The sequence below is a fragment of the Acomys russatus genome, chromosome X, assembly GCF_903995435.1.
Source record: "Acomys russatus chromosome X, mAcoRus1.1, whole genome shotgun sequence".
NCBI classification, from domain to species: Eukaryota; Metazoa; Chordata; class Mammalia; order Rodentia; family Muridae; genus Acomys; species Acomys russatus.
The window spans coordinates 69,320,144-69,331,744 of NC_067169.1; the positions used below are offsets into that span (position 1 = coordinate 69,320,144).

Below are 11,601 nucleotides of genomic sequence, written 5' to 3' on the forward strand. Positions count from 1 at the left end.
AAAAAGTGTTGTGAACACGCATATGGGTGTTGGAAAAAGAACCCAGGTCCTCTGAAACAGAGGCAAGTGCAAGTGTTCTTTACCATGGACTCAGAACTCTAGCCCTATTTATTTATTTTTAGATGGGATTTTCAGTAGCCAAGGCTGGTCTCCCAGATTTTGCTCTGTGGCCAAGCATAACTTTGAATTTCTGACTCTCCTGCCTCCAGTTTCCAAGTGTTGCTCTATGAGTTCTTCAGTAAACTTTGTTGCTGTTGTTGTTGCTGCAGCTGTTGCTCTTGCTACTGACAGTCTCTTGTTATCTCAGCCTGGCCTGTTAAAGAAAATAGCATAGGGCATTAACTGTTGTAAAAGAACAAAAGACCGAAGTGGCAGAAGCCTTGCTTGATCAGGTTGACAGCATTGAAGTGGCTAGTTGGCTTCAGCTTTGAATCACAATAAAAAACGACAGAGAGCATAAGAAAGCCCTTCTAATCATTTCTCACAGTGACACTAGCTTCATTCTCAGGAAACTTCTTTTTATAACATCCACTGCCAATAGACGACATGCATTCCAATGAATGTCACTGGCTTATAGGTTTCCCTTTTCTTCTTACCTTCTGCAATCTGTCCACAGAGTTGAAGCATCTTGTACAGACAGCTTATGTTTCAAGAGCGTTAATGTTACCAATGCATTTAGCTTCTCTTATACCTATCCAGTATAATTCAAGAACTGGGAGAAGAAACCACGATCTGCAAGCAAGGCATATTTTAATGTAATATGTTTCTGTCCTTTTATTTTTTCATTATGAAAAACAGAGAGAAAACATGCAGACTTCAGTAGAAGTTCTAAGAATAATGTTTCATCCTAGGTAAATGTTTTAAAAGGTTCTGCTAAGCCAGTCATGGTGGAGCATGCTTTTAATCCCAGCACTTGGGAGGCAGAGGCCGGTGGATCGCTGTGACTTCGAGGCCAGCCTGGTCTACAAAGTGAGTCCAGAACAGTGAAGGCTACACAGAGAGATCCTGTCTCAAAAAGATAAAAACCAAAAACCAAACCAAAGCAAAACAAACAAACAAAAAAAGGTTCTGTTATATGTGTTAGCTATCAGCTATAGTACATATCCACTTTGGCAACCTATGCAGCTACAGAACAAGGTGTAGCATATTCATCAGTCTTCAGTTTTTCTCTGTCACAAATGTAAGTCTTCCTTACAAATTCTTTTTTAAATAATTTCTATAGGTGTTTTAACCATGGCCATCCAACACCACTCTCTAATTTCCTCCCAGAGCTCTCCACCTCATCACCTTCCCTTCTTCATGTCTTTTTGTAATTTTTTTTTTTTTTTGCTATTAATAACACTAGGTTCAATTAGTGGTGTCTATAGGTACATGCTAACTGGTCTTGCTGACAGACTATTATAAATATATACGTTTATTGCCATTGAATTGTGCTGGTCTCAACTCTGGTCAGAAAAGCTCTTTTCTGTATTGAATAACAGTTAATATAGAGACTCATAACTGGTTTAAGTGCTGATTATAAATAACTCTGAGTGCTCATCTGTGGATGGGACACCTATGTTTTAAGGACTCTTGATAAATGCAAAAATCTCAATTAAAAAGGGCATCCTTGTCTGCCTAATGGTACTGGTAAAATAGACAAATTGTTTATTCATATTTATATTTTACCCTAAAGGTTCCAAGTGCATTTGACTAGTTATATATACATGCCACATATTATGCATATTTTTCTTTTTACATACATAAAAGGCAAAATTGTCATTAAGTAGGAATAAAGGGAAAATTCTGAACTATATATACAAGGTGGCACCTAGGATGACTATTACCAAACTTTATGCTTAGAGGCCCAGAAATTCTGTAATCCCGTCTTTTTCTTGGCACATTCACTTCCAATTATCTTGTCAGAAAACATGTATACAGAGAAATGGTAATTATGAAATAAGGTACTGAACTACATCCAGTGCTTATTATGTCTTTATACTCTTTCTACATGGTTCAGAGTACTTTAGTAATGCTGAATTTAGTAGCCTAGTCCTCTTCCTATTCTAAACACCAAATTTCAGGATATGATTACCTTGGGACCATCTGTGAAGTACAGATGAAAAATGATGTCACCTATAAGAAAAAACAAAAGTCATGATAGTGGGACCTCTCTCAGAGTCAAAGTATAGGACAGGCCCTGGGCATGTGCAATTAACAGCTCACATCTTTCTGAGTGAGATAGTCTACCTTCGCTCTTCCCAGTTGTTCCCCCCTGACACATACACTTTGTTCCCTCCCTCTTCTACACCCATATTTCTCTCCTGTCTTCCTCCCATTTTCTTCTTTCTCACCCTTCTTTCCCTTATCTACTTCCACTTTCCTCTTCTTCCTCCCATGTTCTCCTCGTTCTCTGGTCCCATTCCTCTCCATATCTCCATCGACATCTTCCAGTTGAACTACAATTGAGGAAATATATGAGAATGTTAATATTTATGTTTATTAAACTGTCATTTTCCTCAGCATTCTGTATTTTTATGATAAGCACAATTTTTATAATTACAAGAAAACGGCATCATTTTCATAGCATACCAGTTTATTTAATATTTATTTTAGGGTGCAATAAAAGAACATGAAAAATATCAAATGATAAAATAATTTTCAATGAATGGCAAAGTAAAACACACTACAGAGAAAATATGGTTTCTTTAGTTTTCAATTACATAATATACAATGAGGCAACTTTTTAAAATACTATATCATATTTAACACCTCAACGGTAAACAATATTTTTGCTTATTGACCACATCACACAAACAAATCCACAAATTTCTAAAGTGATCTTGAAAGACATTTTTAAATATATTCTCATCTTCTTTTCAAGCAACTACATTTCACAATAGAATATTTTAGTTGGTATTATTACTACATTTCTATGGCAAAGTAATGAAGGCACAACTAGTGCAAGCAGATTTGAGTCCTTAGTCTTCTGGGCTGAAAAAAGAAAGAGAAAATACATATACATTGGCATTTAAAGTTTTGCATTTTCAGGCAAAGATTTGTCTAACAAGTCTGACAATTTTCACAGGTACAATCTAATAGGAACATGACGAAACGACTTCACAAAACCAACACTTTAGCACCAAAAAAAAAAAACAAAACAAAAACAAAAACAAAAAACAAAAAACAAAAACAAAAACAAAAAACCCATGCGTTGGAAATTAGCAGCCATTTAAATATTTTTAAGAATATTACAATACACCAGGCAAGGTAAAATAAACAGATGTTTAAGACACCTTTTAGGACACTACCAGGGAAAATGAAAACACAAGACTATAAGGAATAATAGTGTTCAGGTTACAGGGCAAGTTTTATCTTTTATAAGATTAGGTGAATCTGTTTCCCTTCTGCTTGCTTGACTTTTAAAGATTCTTGGAAACTCTTTCAGCTTGCCCTTTTCACTTGTAGTACTTCCGGTTTCCATAATCCCTAACATCATGGTAGTAGGGATCATTGATTTCTCCTGTGAAGTAATAGATTGACTTCAAGACGACATTATCATGCAAAATTTGACCAATTTCAAAGTCCTCATCAAGGATAGCATCTTCTTTTGGCTCCAGCTTCCCAATCAAAGGAATCTCAGGCGGACTAAAGAAATTGAAGAAGGAGGCATTAGGAACTACTCTTGGCTGGACTTCAGTTTCTCCAGTAGCAGCTGGGAGACTTCGGGTGGTTTTAACTGTAACATCTTTTCCTCGTCTCCAATCAATTTTGCAGCCTTTGCACTCTTCAATTTCCCATCCCCAAGCGAAGAAAGGATCATAGTGATCTGGTTTTGACCTTATTATGTATGTCTTCATCAGGAACTCATTTCTGAAGTATGGGTTAGGCAGGAAATGAAATTCAAAAGTGTAACTTATAGGCTGCCCAGGGTTTGAGAACTTCAAGCTAACATCAGATAAGAACTTCAAAATGGGTTCATCACACTTTTTAATCATAGGCCCAAGCTTATCAACATTCTTTAAAACAGTCAGCCAATAGTCAGGAATACCTTTAGGATCTTCTCTCTTGGGTTTTCCCTTTCTAGCTCTTTTAATATTCACTCCTCCTTCAGGCCTTGTCTCTGGAACTCTTTTTTGGGCCTCTCTCACTGGAGCCCTAGGTTTAGATTCTTCTGTAGGCTGATCCTTATTTTCTGCATTTGCTTGGGGAACTTCTTTGGGGTCTTCTTTTTGTTCAGGAGTTATCTCTATGCATTCTTTAGAGTCTACTTTTTCTTCAACCTTTACCTCTGGAATTTCTTCAGAGGCGTCCTTTTCTACAACTTTTTCTTCAGCTCCTTCTTTTGGAATTTCTTTTTCTTCAGCTCTCACCTCAGGAATTTCTTTGGGAGCCTCCTCTTCTTCAACTTTCGCCTCAGGAACTTCTCTTGGAATGTTCTTTTCTTCTTCCTTCACTTCAGCTTTCTCTTTACAGCTTTCGTCTTCCTCCTCACCCTCTAAGGGTGGCATTTCGTTAGGTGTGTCATCACGCATTTCCTCATCACTGCTGAACTCTTCCTCTGAATTCCATTCACACTCCTCTTCTGTAGGCTCATATTCTGCATTTATGATCTGAAAACGCTTATCATATAGAGGCTTATTGAGTTCAGCATATTTTCTTTCAAGATCATGAATTGCCCTTAAGAACAAGGTGTCTACCTTGTCGCACTCATCCTGAATATTTCTGAGTGCTTGCACCCGATTTCTCACTGCCTGGGGCAGCTTATCCATGAAATGTTTCCCGGAGGGATGCCGCTGGGCCCTTCTGGAAGGCTCAGGTACCCTCTTCTTTTGGAATACTTGACTGCCACTGCTCCCACTGCCACTGCTACTGCTGCCGCTGCTGCTATTGCTGCTGCTGCTGCTGCAACTAGTGGTACTGCTAGAGCTATTGCTGTCAGATTCTTCCCCAGAATCACTAGCTGAGCTAGCCATAGCCTCTTCAGCAACCCCATGGACGGCAGCTTCTGTGACCATTTTAGGATCCGCTTCTGCCATGCTGCTAGCCCCGCACACCTCTCTAAGGTGGTGACAACAGCAGAGATCTCGCACCCAGAGATGGGCCCAAAATGACTCACGGATGCTCTGGCGGTGGCGGTGAAGGCCCAGGCTGGTCAGGCGGCAGCGGAGGCGGCGGCGGTGGCGGCGGTGGCTGCGGTGGCGGCGGTGGCGGCCAGCAGCTGCAGGCGACTGACAGCCCAAGGACTGCAGAGGCTGTAGCAGTTGTGCGGCTGGGGCGGGGCCACGGAAGCTGTAGTCGGGAAGCCTCAGCGGGCCGGGAGCTTGGACTACAAGGCCTGTCAGGCTGCAATAGACTGGGGACAGGATGTGCCGCAGTAGAATGGCGCAGTACAGGACCCAGAATCCCCTCCTAGGTTAGTATGGGAAGCCCCTCCCTTGCTGACAACCCTCCCGTTAATTTCGTTCCCAGGATGCCTTTAGTTCACTCCTCATTTGACGGATGGCCTTGATTGACTATTATTAAGACCAATGAATGGGTGAAGCCAGAAGCCCTTCCTCCTGGCTCCTCCCACCTTCCTAGTTGCTCCTTGGTCGCTAAGGCACTGGGCTCGGAAAGACAGGGTCTCTCCCTCCGTTCAAAATTCTCCCCTTATGTTGTTTTTAATTCAAAGATAGAAAAAAAAAAAAAAAAAGCGGAAACATGAGGTGAAAACGCCAGCTATAATTCCTAGCAACTGAAGAAAAATAACCCCTTAGCTCAACTAGCTATCCTGAACTATTTGTTTGGTCACGGCCTGTTAATGGAAAAAAAAAGTGAAAACGCTTTAAGTGGCATCATTGGATAGTGTGACTGTGGGTGACTGAGGAAACACACATAAACACACACACACACACACACACACACACACACACACACACACACACACACACAGTTTTTCTCTAAATATCCCATGAAAGTGTTTTTACACTATAAAGGAGGGAGTCCTGTATTGGAGGGGGAGGGGCTAGGCAGCAGGCATATTGCATTCACGTAGCAGATTTATTAAGTGCTGTCTGTGATGTTTGTCAAGACTGGGTTTTATCCATCTACAAGGTTTGCGAACCCATGTTGCCGTGAGTCAGTTACACCATTTTTAAAATTGTAATTCTGTTTTAAATCTGGCATATAATATACTCTAATCGTATTGCTAAATTGTCACATAGTCCTTTTTAATGCGTGTAGCAGCATTTTAGATAAAAAACAAACGAGTGTTTAAGCACAGGGTTTCTTTCAAACTTTTGTGCAGCAGGTTTCAATTACAGGAACAGCAGGATGGGAGGGTGACTTTGTTTTAACACAAGTGTTTAAGATGTCATCTGACACCAATTTTCTTCTAGTGTGGAATTCTGTCTATGTTAAAGGATGATCTACAAGTCAAATAATATGTAAACAAACTTTGCTAAATGAAATTTAAAAACATATTTGTTATTTTGGTTTACAGGATTTAGTTCTGCTACAACCCAAAAGACCAGTGTTTACTTTTCATTGAAAGGTGAGAAACATATTAGCCCCCCCTTTTTAATTAATGAACAGAACTGTCCGTCTGGGCTTAAATAAAAATTCGCAGGGTGTACTCTGTTAACGATTTGATTGGAAGATATATTGGTATTTCCAGAAAAGCAGAAAAATCAACAGAGGTGATTTGACATACAAATGAGAAAATAATCTACTTAACTACATTCACTCTCCAAAACTGATAATAAACTATAAGTGCTATCTGAAAATGTAAAATACACTCCATTATTAATTTCAAATCAGAAAATATATTAAAACGAGACTATCCTTTGTGTACTACATTTTATGATAGATTTGTGCTTTGTATTTAGTCATGTATTTTTAAGAAATGCATTGTATGAAAATGAATTTATACTTGTTATCTATACCTGTTGAATTGTATGTACATTTTAAGGATTAAAATTCAATATGGATGATTCTGATGATAGTCAATGTTTAATTTTAACAACCAAAAGATAAACATTTGTAGCATTTTGATATGCTTCCTTTCAGAACTTTCCTTATGCATGTATACACATGGTTATTTATGAATACTTTTGATCTATGTGGCATCATGTGATGGTTTATAGTTTGCTGATTTATGACTATGTTTTAATAGAAAATAATCAATAGCTTATTTTTAAAATATATATTAAATTATAATTGCCTTGATACATTTAACCAGAGTCCTGTTGTAAGGTGTATGTATACCTATACTATTCATTATTATGTACTTCAGAACATTAACATATGATATATTCGTAGATATTGGAAGATAGACAAAATCTTATGTTTATTTTGTAATTTTGAACCTATTAAAATGCCCATGAAAGTTCTTGTAATTTAAAGTTCAAAAGAGCGTAACCATTCCAACCTTCAACCAATAATGCCTGTGAATTTCCTGTGAGAAGAATATTAGTGATGTATGTTAATATAATGAATCCTAAGTTAAAAGATGCTTGTCTTTACTGCTTGTTTTGTAATTTTAATTAAAAAAACACTATGTGAACAATAATTCAAATTAATAGGTTGCAAGGAAAATACTGTACTGCCATTTATCTGTACTTACAGTAATAGGCATATTATAAATGAACATTTATATATTTTATATTACTTTAGTGGTATAATTTATATATTAACTTCTTTACCATCAGAGATTACTATTTTTGAGTCAGTTATGGGTTAAGATGTAGATTTGTTTGTCTGCATGTTTTCCTGAGGTGGGTATGGAATGCAAAAATCGTGCATGCTAGGGTGCTTCAGCATTGAGCCATACCTGTAACCACAGATATTTAAATTTTTATTTTAGTAGTTACTTATTTCTTTTTGAGTCATTTATTTAATGAACTTTCTTTCTGTACATATTGAATCCCATTATTTACCATGTAACTAAATTGATTGGATATATTCCTGCATTCTATGTTTTTATATATTGAATACAAATTCTCAGCAGATAATGGAATGTGGCAGATTTTGTTGTTGTTTTGAATGACAATATCACTAAGCATCCCAGGATGGCTTCAAAGCTTTCTGTGTATCCCATATTTGTTTCAATAGTAAAGGAGATTAAAGGTCAATTTATATATTTTTAAATTACTTTTATTGATTATAATAAGCTAACATGCTAAATACAAAAAAGTCAAATGCAACTCTGTGTATTTCAAGAGATCATTACTATTCTTATTTTAACTTATACTTTCTAAATATTTTGTCAATGCTCTACACATCCACCATTTAGATTAGTGTCTTTTCATAGGTTTATTGTTAGTTTAACAGTAGTTTTTATCTTCTCTCCAACTGAATAAAAAAAATAAATCAGTGTCAAAATTCAAAAAATAAAGTAATTTGGGTCTTGAATTCAGACAACCATAGATATTTTGTTAAATATTTCTGCTCTAACATACCAATAGGAATCTAATATTGGTTTAAATTTAATGTTATCTCTTTAAAAGTTTTTCATAATTTTACATTATAAATCATATTCACATACTTATATTGAAAATATGTTGAGAAAAAGAGAAAGAACCCTGTAAATACCTAATACAAAATAATATTATTTATGAACTGTAAAATTTTATGAAATATCTTTCTATAAACTGAGTTTTAAAATTATTTGACAGTTTCTAATCATAGTATATTTTCATGTGTGTGTGCATGTGTGTGTGTATTTTCTTCCTTAGGTATCATTATGTATTACTTCTTCAACAATAAACACTGTGCCTGTTCTATTGTTTTGTGAAGTTTTGGCAGTGACTAAATTCCTATTCTTTTCATAAATAATGTTTATAACATAATTTTTAGTTACTCAGGCTGTACATAGCTCATTGAGGACTGGTTATAACTTTCCTGATGTGAATATATAACACAATCCTTTAAATTTCTTACACACACACAAACACACACACACACACACACACACACACACACACACACTACACGATTTCAAGTGTCTCAGCATTATCTCAAGTTGCAATTATCTATAAAGCTATGTATAACCAGTTCTCACTTATAAACTTTTAAATTAGAGTTGTGTAAATTGTGTGTGCAAGTTTTCAAAAGCATGAGTGTATGAGTGTGTTGTGTAACTTATAGAGTTGGTTCACTCTTTCCACTGTGTCCAAGTTTGCATGGCAAGAACTTTTACCCACTGAGCCATACAGTGAATGTGAATTCATTTATTTTGAGCTTCCAATGTTCTCTCTCTTGCTGTCTCTGTCTCTGTCTCTGTCTCTGTCTCTGTCTCTGTCTCTCTCTCTCTCTCTCTCTCTCTCTCTCTCTCTCTCTCTCTCTCTCTCTCTCTCTCTCTCTCTCTCTCCCTCTCTCTCTCTCTCTCTTTCTCTCTCCCTCTCTCTCTGTTTCTTTTCCCCTCCCCCTCTCCCTTCCCCTCTCCCTTTCACCCTCTTTATGTTGTGGTTTAAGGATCATCCTAACAATTTTATCTGAGTAAAGAAGTAGCCCATTCTCTAATAAATATATTAAAATATAGCATACACAGCAAAATTTAATAATTGTACACACATTTTAAAATCACTACTGCCACCCAGATAATTGAATTTTTTGTCATAACAAAAGTTTTCTCATTGGTCCATTTGCAATCACAAATCCATTTTATGTTTCTATAGATTAGTTAGCATTTTCTACAATTGTAAGTAAACAATATCATGGAACATTAGACACCTTTTCCTATATTCTTTTTCTAGCATAAATATTTAGAATTTAGAATTGTACCTATTTTATATGTACTAAGAGTTTTTATTCCTACTTGTTACTGAGGCATGACACACTTTCTACAAGTACAATAATTTATGTATATTCATTTGCATAATTCTGAGTTGGTGACTACTGTGAATAAAATTGTTCTGATCCTTTTTGTACAAGTATTTATATGCACATATGTTTTTGTTTCTTTTAGAAAATATTCCAAGGAGTGGATTGGCTGGAACCCAATGTAAGTGCATATTTTCCTTTATAAGAAATTACCTGTTTCTCAAATAACTTCTTATTTTCAGCTCTACCAACAGTAGAAATACTTGGTGTGGTCAGTCTTAATGTTCTAATAGGTATGTGATGGCAAAGTCTTGTGGTTTTTATTTGCAGTTCCCTAATGACAACTGATGTTGAGCATCTCTTCTTATCTTGATTTAACAATGATATATATTTTGTGAAACATGTACTCATACTTTGCCTCTTTAATAATGTGTGCTAGTGGCATTGCTATTATTCTTTGAGTGTTCTTTTATATATGAATCTTTCCTTAACTAAAACATTAGCAAATTCAGTCTGAACTTATACTATTTTCTCTTAACATTGCCTTTCATAATTTTCAAAAATCAGAAAGATTTTATTTATTTATGATAAAGTCAAAGAAATATTTTCCAAGTACTGTGTGTCATTGCTCAAACTTAAAAATACTTTCTTATCATTTTCTTGAAAATTAATATGTTTTAGTTTGATACTAAGGCTGATGTTTTTGTACATGGCAAAATATATGGAATGAAGTCATTTATTATTTTGCATATGAATATACAATTGGTTCAAAGTCAAGAGACTTTCTTTTAACCATCAATTTGACTTTTCAGAGTGTCAAACAAAAATTCTCTGTATATGTGCGTATCTATGATAGGCAGTTATACTCAGGTGTCTACCCATTTTAATTCCCTAATTGGTAGGCATATATTTATTAGACATATTCAGAGATGGAATACAAATCAATGTGCAATAAAAGACTTTTATTACAATGGAGAAAATCAAGGTGCAAATTTTCACCAATGATCTTTCACTTCTGCCCCCCAAATATTTAAGAGACAGGAACAGAAAGTAGCAGCATAAACCTAGAGAATATGTAAAAGCAAACCAAACAAACAACCAAACACAAGTTGATTTTATGAAGTAGCCAGTGTATAGGTATATACAGCAAAACTATAAAAATAGTATTAAGTACTCTTCACATGCATATATAATGCCTTTGTCTTTCTTACAACAGAGACACATGTTTACTACAATTGAAATACAAAGTATTTTATGAAGATATAAATTATGATAGAAAAATAATAGTAAAACTATATTGTTGTCATTTCACAAGTGTTTTTAGTATAATATTACACCTTTTATTCCTTTCATAAAATATACAAATAAAGAAAATGTGGTAAGTAGGCATAGATTTTGATTATTTTAAAATGTAATTGCTTGTGAATTAATTACATTTAAGTTAATATGTAGTAAAGTGCACAAAGTAAAGTTACAGATCATGAAATAGCAAATAAGGAAAAAATTCAATGATTTGAATGATATGTATAATGATAGTCTAATGTAATTTTTAATGTAAAATTATATGTGATACATATGTGTACATATACATTAACATATACCGTTTAGACCAGCTAGATCATAGGTTGTCAGATCGTGTATTTATTTTTCTGTGCTGGGATTTCTTCACTAAATGTAATGTTCTCCAGACTCATATAAGTTGTAACAAATTACAGCAATTCCATTGTTTTGTTTTTTTAATGCTAAATATTCTTAATTTTGTACCCATTCCATTTTTCTCATGTTTATAGATACATATATTGATTCCATATCTTTCTT

At 35.2% G+C, this 11,601-nt stretch overlaps 1 protein-coding gene and 1 long non-coding RNA gene across 2 annotated transcripts; both read right to left on the minus strand.

The window, feature by feature from the left end:
- Positions 1-698: 698 nt before the first annotated feature.
- Positions 699-2,438, minus strand: LOC127184533 (uncharacterized). Its single transcript, XR_007830159.1, has 3 exons — positions 2,334-2,438; positions 2,075-2,115; positions 699-732 (listed from the first exon to the last, which is right to left on the minus strand). It is a non-coding gene; the product is annotated as an uncharacterized LOC127184533 (long non-coding RNA).
- A 94-nt stretch (positions 2,439-2,532) lies between these two features.
- On the minus strand, positions 2,533-5,166 carry Nap1l3 (nucleosome assembly protein 1 like 3). The gene has a single exon (XM_051140843.1). It carries the CDS (start codon positions 5,016-5,018, stop codon positions 3,438-3,440), a length of 1,581 nt encoding a protein of 526 aa, XP_050996800.1. The 5' UTR covers positions 5,019-5,166; the 3' UTR covers positions 2,533-3,437.
- Between the last annotated feature and the right edge of the window lie 6,435 nt (positions 5,167-11,601).

What these genes read in the sequence shown, in the direction of transcription:
- Nap1l3 (XM_051140843.1), bottom strand. Translation starts at nt 5,018, where the DNA reads ATGGCAGAAGCGGATCCTAAAATGGTCACAGAAGCTGCCGTCCATGGG.